General features: G+C 46.6%; 1 protein-coding gene across 1 annotated transcript in view; it reads left to right on the top strand.

The window, feature by feature from the left end:
* mast2 (microtubule associated serine/threonine kinase 2) overlaps window positions 1-2,250 on the top strand; it is a gene marked incomplete at its 3' end in the record, with an annotated part of 78,805 nt that extends 76,555 nt beyond the window's left edge. Inside the window, exons 29-31 of the mRNA XM_079559066.1 lie at window positions 845-1,039; window positions 1,108-1,753; window positions 2,054-2,250. Coding sequence (XP_079415192.1) covers window positions 845-1,039; window positions 1,108-1,753; window positions 2,054-2,250 — 1,038 coding nt within the window. The remainder of the gene's footprint in view (window positions 1-844; window positions 1,040-1,107; window positions 1,754-2,053) is intronic.
* Window positions 2,251-13,803: the final 11,553 nt, after the last annotated feature.

Here is a 13,803-nt window from a genome sequence, read left to right as displayed (position 1 = left end):
TCTTCCGATAGCCAAGCGTCTCTAGGATCACTGCTGCTGTGGAGTATATCAGCTCATTGGTTTCAGTGATTGTTGATGTAGGAATTGCTCTCAGAGCTGCATTCACATCTTCTAGGAGACTTTCTGACAGTACTTCTCTTAGCCTCTGTAATTGGCTTCGGGGTTGCCTGCTGGACATTTTTGCCATGATCTTATTTTTCAGGTCAGTCGCTGCCTCGTTCAGCGTGATGGCGCTTATTGGGACTTCGTACCCAATCTCCATTGTGGGGGCTGGTGTTAACTCCCCTCTGACCTGGTGTCCTGGCTCCCCGTTGCCGGAGCATTGGTGTTGTACCTCGTCCAGCTCAAGTTGTGATGCAGTTGCCGTTTGTGGATGTTGGAACACTGAGCTACTAGTTGTTTCGCCGTGAGTTTGGACTGTGGGTTTCGAAGTAACCATTTCTCCCACATCCTCTGCATGGAGCCCCTCTGGCTCGGGTCTCTGGAGTAGTAGCTCCATCAGAGCCCTGTTCTCGCATCTCGCCCATTTCCGCCTTGTTCCAGTAGCCCATTTTACATCGAGGTGCTCTGGTTCCCCAGCACCTGACGCAGACCTTGTTTGGCCGGGCGACGTCTGAGCCGCATGTCATTCATTTCATTGTCTCTCATCATTGTATGAGGTCGGCAGTAGCGTGAAGGGTCTTGCCTAAGGACCCACACTGGCCCCGCCCATTTCCCCAACGGGGATTCGAACCAGGGTCTATATATACAATAATAATGATATATATAATGATGATGATAATGATATATACTGTATAATGTCATGATTGATTTACCTGTCGGGTTAAATCTCCTTTGTCTCCAGTTCCCGGTGAAGCTGCACTCGTCGCCGCCGTTGCCGCGGCAGGTTTCTCGGCCGAAGAGCGGCGAGCCTCGCTCACCTCTGCTGAAGAGAGTGCAGTCTGCAGAGAAGCTGTGTGTGAGCGCCCCCAGCAGCTCCGGAGGTGGAACTGCAGCAGCAGGAAGGAAGCACAGCCTGGACGTCGGCCACAGCCTCCAGGTCAGAAACAAACCAGAGGCGGATTATTGTTGAGGATTTATGTTTAAACAGAGTCCTCTGTCTCTCAGGACGCGGCGGCCGAGGCGGGACGTGTGTCTCAGTCCAAACTCAAGGACAAACTGTCCACGATCCGGCAGGACCGAGCCGAGCGCCGCGAGTCTCTGCAGAAGCAGGACGCCATCCGCGAGGTGGACTCCTCCGAGGACGAAGACGAGGACGTCCCCGAGGAGACGCTCCAGACCGGGGGAGCCCTGCCCTCCCTGTGCCTGTCCCCGTCCCTCTGCCTGTCCCCGTCCCTCTGCCTGTCCCCGTCCCTCTGCCTGTCCCCGTCCCTCTGCCTGTCCCCGCAGCTCGCCACCTTCAGCCACGGCGTCTTCTCCAAACCCGGCAGCGCCTTCAGCTCCGTGAGGCGCTTCTGCCAAAGCAAACACGGAAACACCGCCACGGCGACCAAAGAGACGACCGGGACCAAAGAGACTTTCACCAAACCACGGCCGCCGCAAACCCACCACAGAACCACACAGGACGAGTCTGGACCCACCGGCGGGTTCATCAGACCACTGCCTCCCAAGACTCCTATAACCGCCACTAATACTTCTACCACTGCAGTAACCACTAGTACTCTCACTTCTACTTCCACCACTGCAACTACTACCACTTCTACTACTGCAGTAACTACCACCAATACTCGTACTTCTACTTCCATGACTGCAGGTACCACGTCTCCTCCTGCAGTTCCCACTCGTCCCGCGGCTCCAGACTGCGGCGCCGCTCGTCTTCATTCGCTCAAATCAGCTTCTGTCCTGAACCAAAGCCCCGCCTTCTCAGACACCGCCGGACCTGGACCTGGACCTGGACCTGGACCTGGACCTGAGCCCAGCCCCGCCCCCAGCCCCGGTCCACAGTCCAGCCCCAGACCGGCCTCGTCTCCGGGTTTGTCCAAAAAGAAAAAGGACCAGGACAATCGCAGACTCTCGGCGCAGATCGCAGCTCACGAAGCTCCTCCCCCCTCAGAGCAGACGCCGGCGGAAGCTTCCGGGTCCGGGTCACAGTCCGGGTCCGGGTCACAGTCCGGGTCCGGGTCCCAGTCCGGGTCCGGGTCACAGTCTGGCTCGGCCGCTCCCAAAGCCGTGGACTCTGGACCGTCGGAGCGAGAAACGGGAAACGAGACCAAACCCGCCGGGAAAGCAGACAAGAGGAAGGACGTGTAGCAGGAAGTAGCCGAGCCGGGAACTGTTCACCTGTCTTTTATTCCGATACCTGACCGATACTTTTGCCGATACCGATGTTTGTCATATTGAACCTTAGAGGAACAGGCCAGTGTTTCACATACTAAGATATGTTCTGAGCTTAGACGAGTTCATGTGTTCCTGTCTGGTCTCCACGCGTGTCCTCAGTCACGCTAGCACAGATGGCGTTAGCATTTAGCCTCTCCTCCTCTGTAGCTCCAACCCAGGTGAAGACAGAAGCGTTTCCACTATTTAAATATGGTGACGTGAAGTGTTGAGTGAAGAGCCGACAGTTTTCACCCAAAGTAAAGCTCACAAATGCCAGTGCTTTGCATAATATCTGACCTCATTTGGTTCCTTTTAAAGTCAGTATTTCTCACATCTTTACATCACAATATAGTTTCCCTTTAATCCGCTTAGAAAGTCCACGTTTAAATTTGTGCAATTATACCTTATCGCGAACACTTTCATGTTTAAACAGTGGAAACGCTTCTGTCTCACCTGGGCTGGAGCTACAGAGGAGAGGCTGAAGCAGGCGAGGGCCGGAGCCGCCAGGGTTAGGACAAAGTAAAGCAAAACACTGGAAAAATGACCATCTTAAATATATGCTTGAATAAAGGTTCTTTATGTTGAATTTGAGTCTGTTTGGACTAATCTAAGATAAAGATGCACATGCTGATGCCAATGGAACAAGCACAAAACCCACTTTGAACTTTTACTTTTAAAAAGATTTGTTTTTCACTTGAAATTGTACAATATAATCTGTTAAGAGAATAATGACTTGTTCCATTGGTGATAAGATGTTTTATCTGATCTAAGACCAAACCAAATCTACTCAGACTTTAGATTCAATCTCTTTATTCAAGTAGGTTTCTGTCATTTCTTCCTTAAAAGGATTATTATTTTTCCAGTGCACTTTCTACAGTTGTGCATGATATGACCTGATTGGGTGCATTAACAGTATTTCTCCCATTTAGCCCTAATAATGTTAAAGTACTCTCTGATTTGTGTCATAATGTTTCTCAAAATCATCCTGAGGGCCAGAGGTTCTGTGCTGGAGGGCCGGATTTGGCCCCTGGGCCTGACGTTGCCGACCCCTGGGCTAAATGCTAACGCCGTCTGTCCTAAATGCTAACGCCGTCTGTGCTAACGTGACTGAGGACACGCGTGGAGATCAGGCAGGTACACATGAACTCGTCTAATGTCTCAGTCTGTGAAACACTGGCCTGTTCCTTTAACCTCTGAACCCCCACCTCAACACGTTCAGCTTTACCCAAATCCCAAAGCTTCTAGACTGCGTCGTTTTCATAGTGTCACTTGCTCTGTTTATTTCACATTTTTGCAGCTTTTTTGTTGGGTTTTAGTGGCTTTTTTCACATTTTTCCTTTTTGTTTTTTTTTACCAGTTTTTTTCTGCTTTTTAGACCATTTTTTTCGCTTCTTGAAAGTGTTTTATGGCATTTTTGTAGCTTTTTCATCCTCGTTTTCAGCTCTATTTTGGCGCTTATTTTTTGAAGCTTTTAGATTTGGGTAAAGCCAAACTGGAGCAAATGTTCAGGTGGGAGATAAGAGGTTAAGACAGATTAAAGTTCATTTATTCCTTTTCCTTCCGTTTCTTTTCTTTCACATTTGTATCGTTCGAGAAACAGAAAAACACGTTTTTCTTTTTCCAATTTTTAACAGATTTTTTTCCCCAAATTCTGATTTTTTTCCCCCCCATTTTTTTCAATTTTACTTTTTTTAATTCTGGCGACCACTTCAGTTGGCAGATGTTGGCAGATGTTCTAGTTGGTTTAACTGGACGTAACATCTGGTTCTCCTGATTTCAAACCTGACTCTCAGTTTGGCTGAAACTCTCCTTCGTCCAGCAGCAAACGAGTCTGTTCAACGACTGAAGCTCCTCCGGGAACGAGCCGGGACTGATCAGCTTTACCCAAATCTAAACAGGCCTCACGTGACAGACCTGGAAACGTTTTGACTGAAAGGAAAACGAAACGTGGCCAAAGAAGCGACGGCTGAACCTGTATCTCAAATATAATAGTGTGTTTGTGTTTTGTTGTAAATGTTCAAACTGTGGCTGAATTTCACAAACTGGGAAAAGGACCGGGACTGGACCGGGACTGGACCGGGACTGGACCGGGACTGGACCTGGACTGGACCGGGACTGGACCGGGCTCACTCGTCCAGTGTTTTAGATTTGGGAGGGAAGTCGGTGCACTCTGTGACCGTGGGGACCGTGTCGCTGCATGTCTCAATAAACTCTGGAATAAAACGCTTTTTTTTACCCAAAATCAAAGATGTTTGTGTTTTTCTTTGGGCGTGAGAGTGATGTCACACTGTGGTCTGGAGTGCCGTGTCCGTGTTTACATGAGCAACTGCAGAGGGGGCGGGGCCGAGAGTTTACATGAGCAACTGCAGAGGGGGCGGGGCTAATACCAAACTAACTATAGATTGTTATTGTTACAGGTCTACGGCTTCTTCATCTACATGTGTATATATGTGCTCGTCACACTGACTCCCCCCCCCTCCCTCTGTGCTCGTCATTCCCCCCCTCCCTCTGTGCTCGTCACACTGACTCCCCCCCCTCCCTCTGTGCTCGTCATTCCCCCCCCCCCTCTGTGCTCGTCACACTGACTCCCCCCCCTCCCTCTCTGTGCTCGTCACACTGACTCCCCCCCCTCCCTCTCTGTGCTCGTCACACTGACTCCCCCCCCTCCCTCTCTGTGCTCGTCACACTGACTCCCCCCCCTCCCTCTCTGTGCTCGTCACACTGACTCCCCCCCCTCCCTCTCTGTGCTCGTCACACTGACTCCCCCCCCTCCCTCTCTGTGCTCATCACACTGATCCCCCCCCCCTCGCTCCTCCTTTAATCCGTTGCCGCGGGAAACGTCTGGAGTTTAGTGAAGCGACTGCAGTTTCTGGAGTTCACTCAGAGTTCAGCCAAAACACACTCCATCCTGAACACCTGCAGGGTCTGAGGAGTGTGAACATCTGCAGGGACTGAGGAGTCTGATCACCTGCAGGGTCTGAGGAGTGTGAACGCCTGCAGGGTCTGAGGAGTGTGAACGCCTGCACGGTCTGAGGAGTCTGAACAGCTGCATGGTCTGAGGAGTCTGAACACCTGCAGGGTCTGAGGAGTGTGAACATCTGCAGGGACTGAGGAGTCTGAGCACCTGCAGGGTCTGAGGAGTGTGAACGCCTGCAGGGTCTGAGGAGTGTGAACATCTGCAGGGTCTGAGGAGTCTGATCACCTGCAGGGTCTGAGGAGTCTGAACACCTGCATGGTCTGAGGAGTCTGAACACCTGCAGGGTCTGAGGAGTGTGAACACCTGCAGGGTCTGAGGAGCGTGAACACCTGCAGGGTCTGAGGAGCGTGAACACCTGCATGGTCTGAGGAGTCTGAACACCTGCAGGGTCTGAGGAGTGTGAACACCTGCATGGTCTGAGGAGTCTGAACACCTGCATGGTCTGAGGAGTCTGAACACCTGCAGGGTCTGAGGAGTGTGAACACCTGCAGGGTCTGAGGAGCGTGAACACCTGCAGGGTCTGAGGAGCGTGAACACCTGCATGGTCTGAGGAGTCTGAACACCTGCATGGTCTGAGGAGTGTGAACACCTGCATGGTCTGAGGAGTCTGAACACCTGCAGGGTCTGAGGAGTGTGAACACCTGCAGGGTCTGAGGAGTGTGAACACCCGCAGGGACTGAGGAGTGTGAACACCTGCAGGGTCTGAGGAGTGTGAACACCTGCAGGGTCTGAACACCTCAGAACAGTCAGTCAGTTCCATGCACATAATACCATGTACCATGTGTCTCTCCTCTCTCTCTCCCCCCCCCCTCCCCTCGGTGGCCGTGCGATGACCCCGCCTCCTGCCGTGTGACCGTGGGCTGAACTCTCAGCGTCTGATCTGAACGAAGTGAGAAACGATTCACAAACGGAATATTTTACCCACAATAAACGAGAGACAGAAAGAGAGAGAGGAGAGAGTGTGGCAGCAGCAGATCAAAGGGAGAGGGAGAGTTCATCCACAGGGCAGACAGTGAGGCAGTGCTGCTGTTGTAGCTGTAGTTCTGCAGTAGTATTTGTAGTTCTGCAGTAGTAGTTGTAGTACTGCAGTAGTATTTGTCATACTGCAGTAGTATTTGTAGTTCTGCTGTTGTATTTGTAGTACTGCAGTAGTATTTGTAGTACTGCAGTAGTATTTGTAGTACTGCAGTAGTATTTGTAGTACTGCAGAAGTATTTGTAGTACTGCAGTACTGTATGTGTTTGTGGCTCAGTGGTTCGCCCGTTAACCCTAGGCTTCCTGGTTCTGCTGTAAACACTGATGAAGGACCCGTCACCCTCATCAGTGTCAGGCACTGGAGGCCGAGGTCAAGTGTCTTGCCCAAAGACACAACGACAGTGTGAGCCTGTGGGATTCGAACCAGTGACTTAAGAAAGTCCCTGACCGCACGGCGTCACCTTCATCACAACCACAGATGATCATTATTTATCAGTCTAGCTTTCAGTCTGCCCCGGGGCAGCTGTGGCTGTAGCTCATCTGCCCCGGGGCAGCTGTGGCTGTAGCTCATCTGCCCCGGGGCAGACTGAGGTTTACTCGACAGGATCAGGTTTGTCTAAACTCCAAACCCAAGTAGCGCTTAAATAATAATAAATAACAATTATTATCATTAATAACAATTAATAAGACTAATAATGAAAACCCCTGGACTGGCAGAACCGGGGTGGTGGTCCCTCTCTTTAAGAAGGGGATCAGAGGGTCGGAATCACCCTCCTTAGCCTCCCCGGTAAGGTCTACTCCAGGGTGCTGGAGAGGAGGATCCGGCCGATAGGGGGGCGTCCCTCATCTCAGCTGTTTGCGGACGATGTGCTGTGGGACCTTCAGCTGCCCTGGGTGTGTAGCTGCCAGGATGAGGATCAGCTCCTCCAAATCTGAGGCCAAGGTGCAATATTTACAGTATTTACACATGTTTTACAATATATACAAAGCAGATTGTGAAAGATTGTGGGCAACATTTGCTTTAGTTTCATCGATCTTAGGGTACCCGTAATCTTTGAGTAGCCAGTGTTTTTTATTTGTGTGCAAAGGGTGTCCTAGGTTAGTTCTAAGTGGGTGTAAGAGATGTTAGACGACCAACATAGTATGATTTAGCGTAAGAAATGGAAGTAGACATAAAATAAAGAGCAACACTGCAGCGATGGTGAACCACACTAGAGAAACCACAGCACTGGAGCACCGACATTTACATTATAGAAAGGTCTGAAATCAAAGTCTTCAGTGAGGCCACGAGGCTCAATGTGTCCAAGGTGTGAATCCAAAAAGCTTCCCTTCTTAACAGAAGGGTATTGATGTCCCGCCCCTTCTCGTGGACTCACTTTCTCAATCCCCATGTATCTCAGGGCACTGACATTGTGTTTGTCATTTGTGAAGTGGAGCCACTGGACTTTTGACATCATGGTTGCGAACGTTGGATCTGTGTTCTGAAATTCTAGTTTTTAGAGGTCTGGTTGTTTTTCCAGTATATGCGAGTCCGCAGGGACATTTGAGCATATATGACATTGTTCGTGTTACATGAGATCACACCTCTGACTTTGAAGGCTTTGCCGGTTCTTGGATGATTGAAGTGATGACTTTTTTGCGTGAAATTGCACTGAGTGCAGTGACCACATCGATAGTTTCCTTGTGGTATTTGTTGTAGAAAGTGCGGTTGAACAGATGGCGGTTGATCTGCTCTTACAAGCATGTTATTCACGTCGGACGGTCTCTTCAGGACAAGCCGGGGCGGTTCCGAGAGCTCCTTCAAGTTTGGATCAGATTGTATGATGTGCCAGTGCTTCTTTATAGTGTGTTCAAACTGTTTGCTGAGGGTGAATATTGAACAACGCAGTCGTTTTCTCTGGTGTGTTGAAGACACTCGTGCTGTGACACAGAGTTGAACTTGTTCCGTGCCGTGGGGATCCATTCGTCCTTGTATTATCTTTGCTGGAAACGTGCGGTCACGTCATTTGCTTGGATTTAGAACTGATAGAAATTCTATTTTACATGGACACTCATATCATCCAGTACACTTGAAAAAGAGCCTTCCCATCTCCCAGTTCAATCGAATCCGGCGGATCTGCAGCACAGATTCAGACTATGAAATGTCAGTGCCCTGAGATACAAGTGAGTCCACCGAGAAGGGGCGGGACATCAATACCCTTCTGTTAAGAAGGGAAGCTTTTTGGATTCACACCTTGGACACATTGAGCCCTCGGGGTCTCAATGAAGACTTTGATTTCAGACCTTTCTATAATCTAAATGTCGGTGCTCCAGTGCTGTGGTTTCTCTAGTGTGGTTCACCATCGCTGCAGTGTTGCTGTTTATTTTATGTCTACGTCCATTTCTTACTCTATATCGTACTATGTTGGTCGTCTAACATCTCTTACACCCACTTAGAACTAACCTAGGACACCCTTTGCACACAAAGAAAAAACACTGGCTACTCAAAGATTACGGGTACCCTAAGATCGATGTAACTAAAGCAAATGTTGCACACAAACTTTGGGGTCGGCCCGATGTTCCCCGGGTCCGATGTTCCCCCGCACCTCGGGGGAACATCGAGGTGCGATGTTCCCCGATGCAAGCAGTGAACACGCCCCCCGCCTCTCTCTTCACCGCTTGGCCCAGAGCGGCCCTGTACGCGCGGATAATGGAGCAACAAGTGGCCTGGTTTCGCTCATAACTAGCCTAGTGATTAGGTAGTTAGTGTCGCAGTTTAGCATCACCAAACTCACCCACAGCCGCTTTTCTTTTTTGTAAACAGATCTCCCCCGTCTATCCTCGACACCTGCTTGATTGGTTCGTTGTTGTAGCTCGATCGTGCGTAAATCCATGTTTTTTTCTTGTGATTGTCCGTGAGCCCCAGCGTAGTCCATCGTGCGGAGAGCCAAGTGCAGCGGCTCGTGCCATAGCCGCTCCTAACTCTCAGCAAGTCTTTTCTGATGGCTGCACTCCAGCCTTATACACATTAAATTAGGATCTTTTTACGAATGGGGCAACGCATTGCGTCCTCACTCCTCTCCCAGTGCCGCCGCCTGTCATGCGCGCATTACGCACTGTGCTTTGGCCATCAGACGCTCCGAGAGGCACCACTGAGGCCACTGAGACTGAATGACGTTGAACTGTATTTGCGCCGCTGTTTTTTGACATGAAAACGATCCATAGCCTATATTAAATGAGAACGCTGAGGAAGCGCAGCAAAGGAAAAGTGATCGGGGCTTATGGCACAATTACGCGGCACCGCGGGTGGACCTGTGAACACCCAATTTTGTCCAAGCCCACCCCACGGTCCTGATCATTCAGTGTTCACTGCCTCCAGGACAGAGACATCTGCGCGGTCTGTACCTTTGTCTGCAGGACGCGCACATCTGGCTGTCTCTGTGCAGATGTTGCATCGTGTACCAGTTCCTTGTGCCTCGACATGTCATCCCTGCTTGCACCCTCCGCTGTGACCGGCTCCAGAGAACATGAGTCGCCTACTTATATTTGCTGATGATTGTTTTAGTTTTGCCTGATGAATGAAGAGGCTGCATTATGCCTGTGCGTAAGTCTACCCTGATCGCATGCAGCGTTGGCACTTGTATTGACGGGGGAACATCGGGACTTTTTAATATGCGAGGTACCGATGTTCCCCGGGTCCGATGTTCCCCCGTCAATACAAGTGGGGGAACATCGGACCCGGGGAACATCGGTACGCACCCCAATCTTTCACGATCTCCTTTGTATATATTGTAAATCATGTGTAAATACTGTAAATATTGCACCTTTATTATATATTTGTTTCTTTTTGTTCAGACATGCGACTCGTCATGTGATTGCTCACGTGAACTCTCTAATCAAACGCGCCCTATAAGTTCTGTGTGCATGTGTCCTAGTCCTTCATGTCTGAGGAAGGCCCGAAACGCTACATATGGTGGAAGTTGTGCGGACTTTTTCTTTTTCAGCTTCATAGTGGACTTTGGTCCTGCACACTGTTTAGATCGGATGCGCGTGTTTTTCCTTTTTAACGCTGTAGACTTCGACAAGGTGCAAGTACAGCGCAAGTTCAAAGAGGGCATGAAATCAAAATCAAGTACAATGTGCCCACAACATCAAATAACAGTGCTGAGAAAACTAAGGCTCTGCTCAAAGGCAATGTAATGGCAGCTGGAGAAGAACAAGCCCCTGCAACAAGCTGAAGAGTCATGTGGATAAAGAACTCACGTACGCTGTGGAGAGCAGGAAACTGAGAGCCTAATCATAGCTGCACAGGACCAAGCTCTAAATACAAGATACCACCAGGAGAACGTGATGGGCAGGTCAGCAGCACATGTGTGGAGAGGCAGAAGACCATCAGTCATACAGTATCTGGCTACAAGAGAATATCTGGACAGACACAAACTCCATTGTGTCCATTGTCCATATATGTCAAAGAGTGGGCACAGGGACAAGTGAGACGAACACAAAACTGAAAAGGTGGTGGACAATGGTGACTGTGCTCACGGTGGGACATGACCATCCCAACATCTTAAAGAAAGAGGCGGAGAAAATGACAAAGTGTCGAGATCTGGAGATTGAAATCAAGCGCACGTGGAAACACCAAAACCCGAGTTATGCCGATTGTTTCTTCTCGTTGGACCAGGGCTGGAGGCGCCGGACGTGAAGCCGACAAACAGAGCAGTGACTTTATTTATTTATAAACTGTTAAAGAGAAAAGGTGAATAAAGGATGTGATGAATGCAGCCTCAGTGATGATCGGCCTTTGTGTCGTTTATTCTCCCTCAGTGTCAGATCAGTTTGTCTCAGTTCAGATACAACGAACTGAAGCTTATTTCACTTCAAACATACAAACTGTGGCTTTAACCCCTTAACGCCTATTGGCGTAAATCGGCAACATACCTCTTCTAAAATAACGCACGTTTTCCCTTGATGCCTGTTTGCACATCCAGGCCGTACCTAGGAACGTTTTGCAAGCACTCGTTTCTCGTAGGACTGGTCAGAGAAGGAAGCACAACCGGGTCAAGGTAGCTACTTAGCGGAAATAGCATTTCTGCAAACTGAGGCAGCAACTTTGATGAAATCTTCAAATGTAAATTGAGTTGTGCTAAAATAAAATGATGTAGCAGCTCCTTGTTTCCATTTTTAGATTATCGATTAGAATGAACTTCGTGGGATGGATTTTTTTTGTTATTTGAAGATTTCAGTATGTTGTAAATCTGCAACATCAGGCCATAAAGGAAAACTGCAGTAGCTCCATCTGGTGGCCACAGTGACCACATTTTAGTAGCATTTATATGTATTACAGCTAAAACGTGTTTTAGAACATGCCATTCTAGTGAAATTCTATAATCATTGTAACAAAAACATACAAGGATATAAAAAAAAAAGTTCTCCCTTTTTTTACACAGAACAAAATGAAACCGTTGGTGTTGTTTGCAAAGCGACCACAAGGTGGACCTACTGGACCACAAACGAGAGTTCCACGTCCGAAAATAATGTGCAATTATAATATAATTTGCAAATAAGTGATGGTAAATAGAGGTATCTGATGTACAATGTATTATAAAACCTCAGGAAAGGAGCAAAATATGATACTTAGTCATAAAAGTTGTAGATATTTTGTAGATAAATTGTCTGCACCTTTATAAAGTGCTTTTTTTCTCCTCCTACATCAGGTGATGAAGCAGCAGCAGCAGCAGCAGCAGCAGCAGGGAAGGCACTGATGACAGGAACAGCAGTGAGGAAGATGTTCCTGAACATCCTGATGCCCTTCCTGTTCCCAGTGCTGCTGCTGCAGGACGACATCAGCTGCTCAAACTAAATACTTTACAAGTATTTAGTGAAAAGCGTTAGCTCTGTTTCCTGTTCTAATATCCTAACCTGATACACAAGTGCTCAGTGTATCTTACAGAGCATTTACATTTGTAATCATTGTGAATAAACACATTTTGTCATTTTAATACATTTACAACTTTTGTCTGTTGTTGTCAAATTACAACATACCTAAAACTATATCTGTACTATGTGCGACATAAAAATGTACAATCTCCACTTAATTTAGCATCAGCTTGAAAGCAAAAACACTGATAATATTTTTTTTTATATAATGGGAAATTAGTTCAGGCGTTAAGGGGTTAAAGGTTCTTCAAGTCAAGTAAAACAAACAAGGAGACGCTACGATGTGGAACAATTAGGCAATGATGGGAAAATGATGGGAAACGATTGTAGAAAATAGTTTAAAAATAGGGGAGAAACGGGGAAACGATGGGTTAAAAAAGTGTGTGAAAAATGTGGAAACTCAAAAACCAGATCCAAAATCTTTAGGACTAAAATGTCAAAGCCCCCGGTGAACCTCTGACCTCCCGCCTGAACCCAGAGGATCCTCACGTCGTCACTTCTTTTTACATCATTTTTTTGTAACTTTTCGTCCTTTTTTTTGTCTTTTTTTTTGTCATTTATTCGTCCATTTTTTGTCTATTTCTTGTGACATTTTTGCCACTTTTTCATCACTTTTTCACCAATATTTTCTTACTTTTTTGTCCTACTTAATGATATTATTGCATTGATCTGATGAAGAACAGTAAACAAATAAAAAGGGGAAACATTTGTTTTGTTTCCATCATTTTCATCATTTTTCCTCTGAGGAATCTTATTACCCACAAACCAACACAAACGATCTGATGTTTCTGACTCGTCCCCAGCACTGTCCATGTTTATGTTTTATGTAGCTGGGGAGTTTTCCTGAGTTCAGTTAAGTTCTGTTTGTTTTGTTTACTTTATATTTTTACTTTTTTACTTCATACTTTTTTTTTGCAAATATGTAAAGTTTGATTTTTCCCACGGTGCAATAAAGGGGCTACAATGGGGGTTGCTTCCCCACATGGACCACAGTCATAGTGTTTAACCTCTGAACTCCCGCCTGAACCGAGAGCATCTTTTTCCTCACGTCATCACAGTTTTTTACATCATTTTTCTGTGGGGTATTCAACTCATTTTTGTCACTTTTTTGTCACATTTTTTTGGTAATTTTTTCGTCAATTTTTTAATCACATTTTTTTTCACATTTTGTCATTTTTTTGTCTTTTATTATTTTTTTATTTCAATTTTGTTTTCAATTTTTTTTTTTCAATTTTTTATCTATTTCTTGTCACATTTTGCCACTTTTTCATAAAAAAAAATTATCACATTTTGGTCATTTTTTTGTAAAAATTTTATCACAATTTTTTTTTTTTTGTCACATTTTTTCAAATTTGTTGTCATTTCTTTGTAATTTTTTGTAATTTTTTTGGTCAATTTTTTGGTCCATTTTTTGGTCAATTTTTTATCACATTTGTATTTTTTTGTATTTTTTTTCAATTTTTTGTCATTTATTCATCCATTTTTTGTCTATTTCTTGTGACATTTTTGCCACTTTTTCATAAAAAAATGTATCACATTATTGTCATTTTTTTGTCATTTTTTGTCATTTTTTGTGTCATTTTTGCCACTTTTTCATAAATTTGTCATCACTTTTTTAT

Source organism: Gobius niger (genome assembly GCF_951799975.1).
Source record: "Gobius niger genome assembly, chromosome: 6".
NCBI classification, from domain to species: domain Eukaryota; kingdom Metazoa; phylum Chordata; class Actinopteri; order Gobiiformes; family Gobiidae; genus Gobius; species Gobius niger.
Note: the sequence above shows the minus strand (reverse complement) of the source record. Positions and strands in the feature narration are given on the sequence as shown.